The following is a 14,514-nucleotide window of genomic DNA, read 5'->3' as shown; positions in this document are numbered from 1 at the left end:
CATGCCATTTCCTAGGAAAGCCTTCCTTCCCTGACCTTTTACTTAACTGTAATTGTGATCTATGTAACGTCTTTTTCATTAAGTTTCTTGAGGACAGCCTCCATCTCATCCTGTTCTCCACTGTGATGCCAGTGCCTACCGCACTGCATACATTCAGTGATGATCCGCTCGTTGTAGATGGGTTCTGGGTTCTGGGTTCTGGGATTGAGCTAAGCCTGAATGGGATCAAAGGGCCCTAACACAGGGTCTGGGGAGGAAGAGGGGGCAGCTTGCAGAGACTGGTACTGGGCCAGAGCTAACAGCTGTTTTCTCTCTCTCAGCCTCATTGTTATCCCTCAGATGGATTTTAGTCAAATTGAATTTTGAGGGGAGCTTGTCTCCACGGAACAATTTAATACACAGAGACTATTTTTGTTTGTTTTTGATAAAATGAAGTAAAATCTTTAGAAATTGATTCCGAAATCAAATTATACTTTCAGCAATTTATTTAAAAGAAATGGAAAGCCCAACATTAGGTGTAATTTAGTAGATTTTTGATAGATCATCATTATTTGCACATGTGGTTAAATCTCCTTCGGTGTGGATATCTAATTATATGGGTGCCGATGGGCTCATTCACAGCTCCGTGGACAAGTCGATCTGATCTGCCCTAGTGGGGATCTGTTAACACCCCTTTATCCCAGAGTCAAGGGTATCTCTTGGGCATTACTGTTGCATGTTGTTAGGGAAGGGACCCTAGACGGAAATGTGAAAGGCACTTTCTGCTGTTGAGGAGCCCGCTTTGAACTGAGTTATGAGGATGCAGCTAATTATCATTAACAGTCAGACTTTAGTTCTAAGACACTTGAACTTGAAATCAGGTGTTCAATGTTGTGCAGCTTTCAAGATTCCAGAGAAAGGGGAGATGGCATGAGCTGGAGAAGTGCAGCACCGTTTGGACGGGTCTTGGCCCAGAGTCTTAGAGCCAGGACAGATCTGAGAAGTCCCTTTACCTGATCCCTTTATTTTAGAGACTAAAACAGATACAAACTCAGATAGGTTCTTTCTCAACTTCCTCCATGACCCTATTTCCTAAGTACTTTCTGTGAGTCAGGCTTAGTGGGCATTGTTGTGTTTCTAGCTATTCCAGGTTCAACTTCCCCAGTGGCCCCCAATCTCCTTTCTGGGAGAATCTCTTATCGTGTGTGCACTTGATGGGGGTCTTGCCCACTTTGGAAGTGCTAGAGGACCGTCCCAGTATAGCCAGATGAAGTGTAAGGGGGCATGTGACTTAAGTTCCACCGCATGCTTTTTTCTGCCATGAGTTTTAAGCTGTCAATGCTACGATAGCAGTACAGTCGGTGATGATACATCTAGCAGTAGCCACAGTGGCCTAGGAATCAGATCTCCTGGAGTCTCTGACCTTTACCAATGTATCAGTTTCCTATTTCTGCGGTAGCAAACTTGTACAAACTTGGTAGCGTAAGACGAATTTCTTCTCTTACGGTTCTAGAGGTCAACACTCCAAGATTGGTTTCCCTGGGCTGTACTGGTTATCAGCAGGTCTGTGCTCTCACCAAAGGCTTTAGGATGGGGAAGCTATGTCTTAGGCTTTCCCCGCTTCTAGAGCTGTGTTCCTTGTATCTTTCCTCCGTCCTCAAAGCTAACAGCACAGCACCTCATCACATCGCCTTCTTTCTGGCCAAATCTTCCGGTGCCTCCCTCTCGTAAGGCACTTGTGATTGCATCCAGGGCCCACGCAGATGATCCAGAAAAATCTCCCCATCTCAAAATCCTTCATCACATCTGCAAAGTCAATTTTGCCATAATCAGGTAACCCTCGCAGGTTCCCAGGATTAGGATCTGGATCTCTTTGAATCTGTTATCCCGCCTACCACACCGAGATTTCCACTTTCCTGTTTTTCCAGCCTGGTCTTCCAATACCCCTTTAATTCGGTGAGTTCTTGATAACTTTTCGGGTCAGCACTCTTACAAGCATCTTATCTTTTTAAATGCTCACATCGACCCCTTAGGAAGGTATTGTCCCCATTTTACAGATAAGAATACTACAGCTCAGGGAGGCGATTGCATAAGGCCAGGCAGATAGTGTGAGTGCGGGAACTGGCATTTGAAACCAGCCGGTATGATGGGACGGTACATGCTTTACCACTTCCTCATAATCCTGGTTCAAGTCTCTTTTGACTGTAGATCTTTTCCACGGAGGAGTAGGATGCCATCTGGCTCTGAAGTCTGGATCCTATTATTTAGGCAGGGAGAGAAGGCAAGGGGGTGGGCATTCCAGGCAAGAAGGAAGCTGGAGAATAAGGGGTGAATCCAAGAGATGTGTTGACGGAAGGATATGTAAGGCTTTGGTGCTTCATTGGAGGTAAAATAGTAGAAGAGAAGAAGGAACCAACCACCTCTGAAACACTTCTAAGTGGACACAGCAACTCATTTTGGTGGATTACCCATGGAAATGACATCCTGGCTTAAATCTGTGTAGGGAATCCAACTTGAATTAGGCCTCCCCCGTCTCCTCGGGGTCTCCTGTAATATGCAGGAGTCAAAAAGTACCTGCAAAGAGGTACTTTTTAGAGCTCAGGAGGGACTCCTGGGCCTTAAGGCAGGAGACCCCTGGTTTGTGTCTCTTCTTCAAAAGAGAACTCACACATTCGTTTAGGGCTACGAAAACAACTGGGAGGGAAGCTATTTACCTGGTCATCCCTTGAATAGAGTTGCCAGATTTAACAAACAAACAAAATACAGAATGTCCAGTTAAATTTGAATGGCAGATAAGCAACAGATAGTTTTTTGGTATAATATTTGCATCATGCTTCAGGGAAGTGTGAAAAGAGACTGTTAGACTTGGGTTGACAAGGAGGCTAAGACAGAACCCCAAGGTCAAAAGGAATTCTTTGGGTGATTGAGCTGGGGAGAGACCATATGGCCGTTGATGGCTCAGAGCGTCCCTTCCATCTCCTGCCGCTGTAGTGCAGGTCACGCCACACCCTCAGGATCACATCAGCCTGTAGGCTCTTCTACCTGCTGATGGCCCAGAGCAGAGGCATTAGAGTACAGCTGAGCCATGACATGCAGGAGGGAACAGGGTTTGAATATTTACAGGCACCGAACCCTCTGTCTCTGCCGGTGGTGCTCAGAGGTTCATGTCTGTCCTCCGCTTTGGGGGTAAAGTGGTAATTGAGCACCCCTCTGTGTACAGAGCTCCCCACCCAGGCCCTGTGCTCCTGGGGACAAAAGAACTGGAAAACAAAGCCTCTGTTTTTGAAGAGCACACGCGTGTGCGGCATGCAATGACACAGAGCTCAGGCTTTTATGAACTCAGAATTGGAATTTTGCACAGTGGCCTCACTCCGATCCTGTGGCATGCATGTGTGTGTGTGTGTGCGTGTGTGTGTGTAGATATTACAGCAGCCGTCCCTTCAGGTGCAAGGAGCCTCTGACCTGCTGGTCCGGACAGCGGTCAGTGATGAGTCTGTGGGACTCAGTGATCTGTGGCTTGAGGATCAGGGGAGCCCAGCTCACTGGCTCGTAGGGAGACTAAACACCGTGACCTTGGTAGTTTTAGAAGCACAAAGGACTAAGGACCAGTGGAGCTGTGTGGTGCTGACAAAGACCGCGCACAGTGAGCTGGCCGAGTGGGGAAAGTCTAGACTTCAACACCAGAAGGGGAAGGACTTTGATATTTGATACCTGCTCTGGCCATGTACTAGCAGTTCAATTATTTCTAGGTCCCAATTTCTTCTCCTGTGAGATGGAAACAGTCGTAATATCAGGATATGTTTGGGGATTTCACAAAATAACTGAGATGAAAATGCCAGCCTTGTCCCACAGCACGTCCCATTCTTGGAGTGCTTGGGAAGCATCCCCGTTATGACACGCTTCATCGTGAATTACAATTATTTCCTTTGTCTGTCCGCTTCCGCTAGACCGAGGGCCTGGGCCTTCTACGTGCGCTTGTCCTGAGCCTCCTGCATCGGTCCCACTCCGTGTGAGGCCCAGAGTTTTGCGCAACCCTATAGACTTCAGTGCTGAGGCCGTGCGAAAGGGCAGGTCTTTAACATGTGGAGTCTCCTCCCTACCCTCCCTCTCTCTAACTTTCCTGCTGAAGACAGGGCAGATCCTGTCCTGTGGGATCTGCTGGAGAGCAGCATCCTAAATGCTACTGGAAGCTCCTCATTAGACTCTAAAATGTTTGAGGACAGATTTCTAGTGTGTTCCCGCGCGCTCCAGCAGGCGTGTGCTTGGGTAGCTGCCCACCTGTGCCACCTGCCCTTCCCATGGGTAAATTCTAGGGTGTCTGTGGTATTCCTGCCCGTTTGGTTTCTGCTTCAACACACTGACTGCTTTCCTCAGTGCAGTTGGGTCCATCAGGCACTCATTGAGCACCTTCTGCTTGCCAGAGCCTGGGTTAGGCGTGGGGTGTAGACATGAGGAAGACAGCGTCTCTACTTGAGGGGTTCCAGATCTTGTGGGAGAGACAGAGGAGAAACCGGAGAAAACAGAATTCCTGTAAGATGTGGGCAGGGCAGAGATGGTAGTGGGTACAGAATTTTAGGGGGGGCACACAGCAGGGCCCTTGCCCTCAATTATCCTTTGCCCCCGAAGAATTCCCCTGCCCCTGCTTCTACCAAGTGGATGGGACCTCCTGCCCTCAGACATGATGTGCACACTAGGGAACAGCCAGTGGCCAATGTATGAGCTCTTCTGTGTGGGATGAAGGAGAAGAAATTTCTGAGGGTAAGGGGAGAATGGAGCCCCAGGTGGTGTGGTCCCGGCTGGTTTGGGGCTGCTTGGATAACTTGGGGGACAGTTTGATGAAAAGAGCACGGGCATGTCTTGTGGTCCGCCCTGCAAGGTCCCGACCACAGGTGCCATATTTTTGCTTCTCTCCTTCAAACTGACTCTACTTTTTATTCTCTTTCCCACACGAGAATTCTTCTTTCTCTTGCATTTGCCTCTCCCCACCAGCACTTATTTCTTCTTATTCCTTTCCTGTTTTCATCTCCGTGTTTCTTCTCACCACTCGCTTGCCTGTCCTCTCATTCTCTTTTCCCTCAAGCATTTTTCTCTCGCTCTCCACTCCCTCCTGTCCTCTCTCCTTCTTGCCTTTCAGTTTTGTCTTTCGGTCCTGCCTCCATGTTCTGAAATAGCCCTCCTTCCACTCGGGGTTGGGAAGGAAATTTTCCTTTTCAATAGCTCTTTCTTAGGACTTGAAAGAGCATCTCGTGTACAGCCGGGTATCCTAGGAAACAGAACTCTGGTTTCCGAACAGGGTAGATTCTCCCCAGCGTGTGTGTGCGCGCGCGCGCGAGGCCACGCGAGCCCGAGGGCGAGGCGTCTCCCGTGGGCTCCGTGCCTGAGGAGACCGTTAGCTGATTCCTCCCCTGTTAGCAGATTCAGCAGAACAGTGACCCCGTTTTCCTGGGGGTTCTGGTTCGTTATCACCACACTCTCCTTGCGCTTTCTCGTTCTCCTCCTTCCTTTATTTGTTTCTCTATCTCTTTTGTTTTTCAGTCCTATGTTCGACGTTTCTCCTTGCTCTCTTTTCTCGGCAGGTTTCCCCTACGTATTGGAAATGATACCCCTCTCCTCCCGGATTTCTCCCTTTGGTTTTGGCAGATAAGCTCAAAAGCAGCCTCAGAGACCCTGATGCACATTTTCAGAGACAGCATGGACGTTTGGGTCAGGAGAGGTAGAGGGAGACCTGAGAACCAGCTTGCCCAGTTCCTGAGACCCATTATGAGAGTAGGGTTTCTTTCTGGTTCTTATTTTGAGGGTGGGTCAACATAGAATTATAGTCTTAAAATTGAGAAAAATCCCTGCTGGTTGTTTAGATAAGCTTCAACCCCTGTTGGAACACTTTTAACTGCCTAACAGATAGTTGTACGGTCTGTGGCTGAGTGTGTGTAATGTTGGGAAGTGGACCTACCCCATGAAACATTCAACCTTGTCCTCGGCCAGCACTGCTCATGATTCTTATGTCCCCGGATCTGTGTAATTTGTACCTATTGATCCTATCTCTGCTTTCTAGAGGTATACAGCACGGACCTTTCATTCAAGCTCGATTTCAAGTATTGGAGGAAATGTTTCCTCTGAAATAATGAAATGACATAAACTATTCTCTCCACCCTTTGACTATGTAGAAAACTCGGTTTTCTAAATGACTTATTTGCTGGTGGCTCCAGATCACTGAAATTGTCATGGAGAGGTCATGAGGGAGGACAAGGACTATTCCACAGAAAGAAGACTAAAATTAGACAAAACCAGTTGCAAAACCAGTACTATTAATATTTTGGATGTCATATCTAGTCTGCACATTATAACTTGTAAAATACTACTATTCAATACCATCTCATTTTATTTTTGTAGCGAGGTCCTGGTACTCCCACCATTTTGTAGATGGGTAGTGAGGCTGCTGGAATGTGTAACTTGCCTCACGTCACTCGGTTCTCAAGTGCTTGAGTCACAACGGGAGCCCCGCTCTGCTGGCTCTTGGTCACCTGCTGTGTCTTTCCTTAAATCTCAGGTGTCATCGACTATCCACAGCACCTGCAGTGTCATGGGGTTATATGAAATAAATTGTCTCCTCGAGACAAGGCACTTGGTGTACACAGTCTAATAGGGTTGTTATGGATTTGTGTGTGTGTGTGTGTGTGTGTGTGTGTACATGTGTGTGTGTATCTGGCTGTGGAGGTGGAAAATGGAAGCAGAGAAACCAAATCCAAGTTATGCAGCGATGTGGAGCTATTATAAAAGTGCTGTGTGAGGACCAGTGAAGTTACTCCGTGATTTATAAGCTTCAGTGTGATCGATTCGCTTGGTAAAAACTCCTGAGTGCCAGGGTGGAGAAGAACGAGTTACGCCTTGACTGCAGCTGATCCGGAGAAAGTCCCGGAAGGAGTTAGGAGACAGGGGAATCTAAGGAAAGGCTGGGGCCTTGGCAGGTTGGAAAGAGGGCAAGGAGGTTGGCGAGGAATAGATAGGAGAGGAGGGGACAAGGTTTGGAGGCAGGAATGGGACAGATGCTAGGGAGCCGGTGTTCTACTCATGATCTGGAACTAGGATTCTGGTGTGATGATAAGTTTTCCTTCTGTGCAATGTAAAACCCAGATGTGGCTAAATTTAATTCCAGTCAGAACCAGCGATGATTCACCCAAGCTCAGGTGCGCCCACGTGCAGCTGCCCTCAGCGCCGTGTGCTTTCCAGGCTGATCCCTCCTCAACCCGGCTTTCCCCTGGGTCAGGGGAAGAAAGCCAGACTGTGGTAACCTTGACCTTCTGTGTCTCCATCTGCAGCATCCTGGCCACGGCAGGAACCCACTTCAACACACACGTGGACCTGAGGACCCTCCGGGCTGTGCGTGTCCTGAGGCCCCTGAAGCTCGTGTCGGGGATACCTAGTGAGCACCTGTCTTTCTTCTTCTTCTCCTCTGCTGTAGCTTTACGGATGTGTTCCCGAGGGATCTGGGACCAGAGGAATCTGGGATAAACAAGAAATGATTTCTCCAGTGGTAATAAAGAGTGCGGATGCAGGGATCTAGCATAACATTTTACTTTAAAACCTAGCAACTCTTTTTTCCCCCTGGATTTTAAAGATAGTGAAAGATCTTTGTAGAATTATTTGCAAGGTAAAAAAGATGTTATAAAGTAAAAAGGAAAGGCGCTTATTATCCTATATTTGTATGCATTTTTTCCTAAGCATTTTAATACAATTTGATCATACTGTGTGTATACGTCTGGATCCTGTCGTAGAAGCATTTGATTTTCCTGACATTAATTATTCCTCAATAATATGACTTAAAAAGTTTGATATTACAGCCCATCTCATACAGGCTGGCTTATTTAGTCATTTCTACATGGCTGGACATTAGATTGTTTTCATTTTTTTGCTACTAGACATAGTGTGGCGACATGCATCTTTTTACTTAAATCTTATTCAGATCTCTGATTATTTTCTTAGGGTAGAATCCTAGAAGTGCAATTTCTGGGTCAAAGTGTATGGTGCTTTATGAATAGTGCTTGTACTAACGGTGATCCCACAACAGTGGAGAAGAAGCCAGCTCTCAGATGGAGTAGGAGGGAAGGCAGACCTTGTACTTGCTCTCATAGGACTTACAGCCTAGCAGGGCCAGGCTTAATTTCTTTTAGGAAAGAAGCATGTTCTAATAAGTTTGTGAAAGATAAGCAGAAGACAACAGGGGGTGAAACAAAGAAGTGAGGAGTAATAAGCACGTAAATGATTAGAGAACGGTGAGAAAAAGCACTAGATGGGTCCCAGGAGTAGTTGTGATGGCTGTCTTTGGCTTGACTTGCTCTGGTTGTCCCTTTGCAAATTGTCTTCATCATCTCAGGGCCAGAGGTTCTTTTCCCTCAAAGACTTGTAGGAGAAGGTCAAGGGAGCCTGCCGTATCCAGTGGTGCTCAGGGAGGCTCCATTTGTCATTCTCTTCCTTGCCTTCCAGGCCTGCAGATTGTGCTGAAGTCCATCATGAAGGCCATGGTGCCTCTTCTGCAAATTGGTCTTCTGCTCTTTTTTGCTATCCTGATGTTTGCTATCATCGGCTTGGAGTTCTACAGTGGGAAGTTGCACCGCGCGTGTTTCACAAACAATTCAGGTAGGGTCATTGTTTCCTGCCTTCGACTTCTTCCCTTCCTCGCCCCCCTGGTCATTGGAGTAATTTCAGGTCTTCGGGAGACTGGTTGGAAGACAATATTCTGACCCAGCCCAAGAATTAGAAACTCCCAAGTTGGTAGCTTTTTGAGGCACAAGCAGCCTAGACTAAGGGTCCCCATTGGACACTGATATTGCAAAACCAATGACCTCTTAAGTTGGCAGTCAGAGGATTGCCAGCAGGAGGTCTCAGCTCCCCCATCCCGTGGTAGAAGGTTGTCAGAACGCATGTCAGACCTCATGTGTCTGAATATGCTTTGTACAGTGTCCTCTTTGGCTCCTAAGCCAGGGGGATCCAGGAGTCCAGAGTCAGATTTGGATCTCTCTAGATCTGTGGAGACATTTTCCCTCGTGATCCATGTTGTGACCTTCCTCCTCCTCTGCTGTGTCCCACAGAGGGTGTAGAAGAGCTGCGGGAGCCCTGAGCTTGGCTTGCCGGGGGGGCTGGGGGATTCGTGGTGTTCACAGACCCAAATCATTATCTCTTTGTATCTTATTTGTTCTTTTCAAGTTGAATAGCATAGCCTAGCAGGAAAGGGCATCAGGGGGAGGTTGAAGAATTTCAATTTTGTATAATGTTTGTGTTTTATTAAAGAAATCTTCAAAGAACACCTTCTACCTTGGAGTTTCATTTTACTGATTGATTGATTGATTGTCTTACTCAAGACCAGGAATTTAGGCCAGAAGAACAAGGCAATGAGCCCTACTGTGGAGGGACTATAGTTTATCATTGTCCCCAAGAAACGCAGGACGAACTCAGGGTCTACACCACAGTCTGAAGTTAGACACTCAGTAAGATCCTGCCTCCACCTCACACTGTCCTGTGTGATCCAGTCTGTCGTGTCCTGTGGGGCTCAGGCAAGCGCAGAGCACATGGCCTGCAGGAAGTAGGGCTGCGTGGACAAGAGCTCCATGTCCAGAGGAGGTTGGGAAGTGCTGGGATGAGCACATGGTATGGGAGCTGTGAGGCGGAGAGAGGCCAGAGGCAGGAGGGAGCCTGAGAGAAGGAAGGACACACCCTTCTGTGAGAAATGGCGTTGAGTGTTTGTGGCTCCCCGGAGTCCTTTCCAGCTCGTGCTAACCACCATGTGGTATATCCCCTGCCCTCCAAACGTGTCTGCAGGTATTCTGGAAGGATTCGACCCCCCTCACCCATGTGGTGTGCAGGGCTGCCCAGCTGGTTATGAATGCCGGGACTGGATTGGCCCCAACGATGGGATCACCCAGTTTGATAACATCCTTTTTGCTGTGCTGACCGTCTTCCAGTGCATCACCATGGAAGGGTGGACCACCGTGCTGTACAATGTGAGTAGAGCTGGCAGGGGGCTGCAGCAAGAGGGAAGAGCCCTGGGATGAGCCTTCTGACGTTGTCTGGGCCGGTTGTTCTAGGGCACGGGAGGGCTGTATGTGTGTGTGTGTGTGTGTGTGTGTGCGCGCGCGCGCGTGGGTGGGCAGACTCAACCGTGAGAAGTTGTAGCACTTCATATCCTTCTATCGTCTGGCCTTTTGCTGAGTAGAAGCACATAGCTTCTTAGCAGAGTTAGGAAATCACATCCCATTGGATGGGTGAACGGAGCTAGTTAAATGAAATCACCTTAGTAGTGATAGAGTATGTTTTCTGGCAGGTTCAGCCCGGTGGCGGGGTTCGGTAAGGAGTACCAAGAGGTATAGACTCCTTGGTTGCGGGCCTCAAAGAGCTTGCCATCAGGTGGGGAAGATATTACAGTCGTTCTCAACCCTGGCTGCAGATTGGAATCAGCTAGTAGCTTTAAACAGTGACACCTCCTGGGCTCCGCTCCAGACAGATTAAGTAGAAATAGCTTGGGGTAAAGGCCTGTCATTGATTTTTTTTTCTTTTTTTTAAAGCTCCCTAGCTGATGCTGAGATGCAGCTCCTGTCAAGAACCCCTGCATCACATGTGCATAAGAAACATGATTAATTGCCGGACTCAGTAGGGGCACTGGTTAAAACTTGAGTTCATAGGCCTCTTCTGGGCAGGTTTTGGTTTTTGTGTAGCTTTGAAGAGTTCGTGGGCTCTATACTTCTTACCAGTGCTTCTGGTGGCTCATATGATTGGGCCCGTTCGGAAGGTTCTGAGCTGGTGCACAAGACGAGGCTGTCTGACTGCCCGTCCGGGATGTTAGGGGACTCTGGCGTGGTGACACAACAGACCGGGTGACCACTGAAGGATCTTCTGCCTCCCGGAGTCCGATTTTAACAAGCTGTGGAAGGCATGGGCAGAGTCCGAGTTCTAAAATGACAGGGGTCGGGGAGACGTGTGCTTGGATGTAGAGGGAACCCAAGCGGGCAAAGCAGTCTGGGTAGGTTGCCTTTGTAGAGGTGCTTGGAAAGGTCTGTATTTGCCTGTGTACTTAGCCAGCCCACCCTGAAGCAGACACTTTGGAATGATTGTACCTCGTATCTTTACTTTCACAGGCTGCCTTTACCCTAAGGTGCCTTCTATCTCCTTTAAACCTGGTTCTATCTGTAGAAGCCTTAATGGGGGCAGGGGTGGGCACAGGATAACTTACACAAAGCACTCGTCAGAGGGAGCTCTGGACATCATCTACACTGGAGGGAAAGGAGATGCTGTGTCTCAGGAGAGACCCGACCAGACTGTAATGCCCAGAGAGTCGGCATTTGTACAAGGCCTGCACAAGTAGGTGTTTCGTACATGTCCGTTACTAACCTGGACCTATCTCCATACGGGTGAGCAAGTCAGGTCTGAGCTTTGTGGAAAAGAGCCACAGGCTGTTATGCTAAATCTCTACAGGGCAGTGAAGAAATCCCAAGGACAGTTCATGTGCCGCAAGCCCAGGGGTTACTTGTGACCTAGAAACACCTTGAGGACATTCTGATTCTTACCAGTTGTGGGGGTAGCAGGAGGGAGGGGAGGGAGGCCAGATGGGTGAGTGTAGCTGCTCCTTATTTGAAATGTCGGGAGGCCGTGTCACTCAGATTAGCCCGGCGTCTCTGGAAATTACAGCACTGGCCCCACTGTGGCTGGTGTCACTCGTGGGGCTTCGGGAGTGATGTATTTCAATTATATGTGTAGACTCACCTAAGTGATGTGATAAATGCATTGAAAGCCTGAAAGGAGAAGTGTCGCATTTGAACCTGCAGGCGTGATCTGTCGGTCCTCTTGAGCCAGGGCTCTGGTGATGCCGAGACAAATGGGAATGTAGCTGAAAAATCACCCAGCATGTGCATGAGTTCCTTTGTTCATTCATTCCTTCAACAGATACTAAGTGAGCCTTTACTGTATGCCAGGCACTTTTCTAGATACTAGGGAAATAGGGAGGCAGAAAGGTGCTTGTTCTCACGGTGCTCTTTTTAAATTCCCATTTCTCTGCAGTTGTCTACCTGACATAGGTATAGAGGTCACACAGAGACAATGATCTTGCTCTTGTCTCTACTTTTGCTCCAGTGAGGAAGCAGGGAGGAGAAGAGATCCTGCTGCCGATCCCCTGAAACCTTTCACTGCATGTACTCCCAAGACCACAGACTCATATTCTCTCCGACTTCCAGTTCCAGCTGTTGAACTTCACTTGACTGAAGGCCTCCTGTTACCCTTGTGGTTGAATCCAGGGTTGAGAGAATGAGTTGGGCTGTAGGGCTGGTTTCTAAAACGTGGCTGGCTGCTCTTGGGGAAGAGTGAACCTCTGTCCATGCTGAAATGATTTCACTTTCTGCAACATTGGATCTAGGAGCGGGGAGCCAGGAATCCGCAGGTAGAGGTATCGTTGGAGGTGGAAAACTAACCTTGATTCAGGAGAAGGTGGAGGAAAAAGACACTCATTTTTAACACCAGTGGAAGCAGGACAACATGTGTCTCCCTCAGAAGAAAGAGCCAGCAAAGGCGGGGCTCCATCCAGTTGAGCGGGGAACTGGGGCATGAAGCCTGACCCAGGCGGTCTCTGTTCTAGAGGCTGGATGCACAGCCTGGAGTTAGGGTTGTCTGCTTCTGGAAGGGCAGGTTCGGAGAAGCGGAGTCTTCCTACTGTTGGGCATTGGGCTGGCCGTATATGGTGGGCTTCCATCATAGATGCTTTCAATTTGCCCAAATTCAGCCGTTCAGCTTGGAAAGGAAGAGGGGGGGTCAGGGAAATAATTTACATAGTAAATTGTGTACTATTTACATAGTACACATTCATTCATTTATCATTCCTTTCACTGTTCCTATACCCACTGAAAGTGTGAGATGAGAGATGCCTAAGGAAGGCGATGGTTGAAAAATTGACGCTTCTCATAGCCAATTCAACAATTCCTGACTATTTTTCATTTAACTCAGGACTTGGTAATGACATAATTTTATGTATATATATTAGAATTGGTCGCACACCATGCAATTAACCATGAACAACTAGTAAATTCAGTATTACAGATTCTACTAGAGAAAATCTCTCACTCTGCCATTATTACCACCATCCCAATGAGATGCAAATGTAACTGTTAGTTTCCCTTTCTCCCCCATATCCTGGGAAGGCTCAGTCCACCCAGGGGCTGTATTTCCTCCCCCAGGGCACAAGGGATGGGGGTAGGGAGGGCTCTCATTTCCCAGTCCAGAGCCTCTTCTAGTCAATGGTGGCAACCAGTATGCACAACACTGGCGCCGATTGTGCTGGAAGCACGAAGAGAACCTTCAGGTTTACACAGAGCACAGAGGCTCTCTCAAGCACTTGGACTTGGTTTTAGCCTTTCTCCATACAATTTAAATGCTTCCCTCCTGTTGGCATCCTTTTTCTGCTACACAGACTCTCCCTGCATGCCTCCTGTGACTTTGTTTGCTCTGCTATGGGTTACCTTTTTTTTTTTTTTTAAATTTGAATTCAATGACCCACCGTATAGTACATCATTAGTTTCAGGTATAGAGTTCAACAATTCATCAGCTGTGCGTAACAGGCTCTGGGTTACTTTTAACTTCATCTGCATGTGGCTTTTCTCATTAGAATGCGTTATTGTAAGGGGCAGGGAGGGCTCTCCTCGCGGGGGCGACCTGCAGTCAGGCTTGCTCAATTTAGCCTCTACCCAAATTTCAATTCAGCTTGGTCAAACTCCAACTGTATTCTTGGCTTTCCTCCCTCTTGTGGTGGAAAGAATGCAAAGCAGTCTGCAGTTCTGCTGGCGGCTTCTTCCTGTTGTGACTGTCTCTCTGAAGGTCTCCTCAACTTGCAAACCCTCCCCTATTCTTGCTCGTTTAATTCATGTTATTTCTCCTGCCCTGACTAGGTGTTCCTTCTTCGGTGCAATGCATTTTGCTTGCGGTCAAGGCGGTTCACTCCACAGAGGTCACCGTGGCTCTCCTGTTACCTTCCAGCCCCAGTCGCCTGGACTGCGTCTGGCTCTGGGGACCGGGCTTGCTCCTGCTTCTGGTCGGTCTTGTTTGCTGTGTTGTCACTCTGGTCTGGTGTGATCTGCTGTTTGCGTTACGAAGACTCACACGCGGATTCCAGAGGTTCCCAGGCTCTGTCCTTAGTCACTCCAGCCTCTGCTCTTAAAGTCTGTTGCTTTTCATCTGTATTTCTGAGGCTTGAGGTGTCTCTCTTCTCGCTCGGGCTTGATGAAGTCAGGCGGGTGTGCACATTTCTCTGGGGGTGCCCTTTCTCCTGGGACGCAGCTGGGCCTGTTCTGACTGGCAGGGAGGCTCGGTGCTGCTGTGGAGAAAGAGATGCTCACAGTCCTCACCGGCTTTTTGAGTGAGGTGACTTGTAGTCTGGAAGCTCTCTGAGTCTTCCTCGCTTCTCAGTCCTTTGGTCTGCGGCAGTGCTCGTGGCTCTGCTTTTCAGTTGCCTTCTCTCAGAAGCATACCGTCAATATTTGCGAAATAGTTGACAGTCATTCACTT

General features: G+C 48.2%; 1 protein-coding gene across 3 annotated transcripts in view; it reads left to right on the top strand.

Moving 5' to 3' along the window:
• Positions 1-14,514, top strand: part of CACNA1E (calcium voltage-gated channel subunit alpha1 E) — a gene marked incomplete at both ends in the record, with an annotated part of 378,613 nt that overhangs the window by 155,561 nt on the left and 208,538 nt on the right. For all 3 annotated transcript variants that reach the window (XM_080824813.1, XM_080824815.1, XM_080824814.1), the window contains 3 exons: positions 7,296-7,399; positions 8,461-8,613; positions 9,793-9,974. In XM_080824813.1, the coding sequence (XP_080680939.1) occupies positions 7,296-7,399; positions 8,461-8,613; positions 9,793-9,974 (439 nt within the window). The remainder of the gene's footprint in view (positions 1-7,295; positions 7,400-8,460; positions 8,614-9,792; positions 9,975-14,514) is intronic.

Source organism: Martes martes (assembly GCF_963455335.1).
Source record: "Martes martes genome assembly, chromosome: 15".
NCBI classification, from domain to species: domain Eukaryota; kingdom Metazoa; phylum Chordata; class Mammalia; order Carnivora; family Mustelidae; genus Martes; species Martes martes.
The sequence above is the reverse complement of the archived record's forward strand: the minus strand, read 5'-3'. Positions and strand labels throughout refer to the sequence as shown.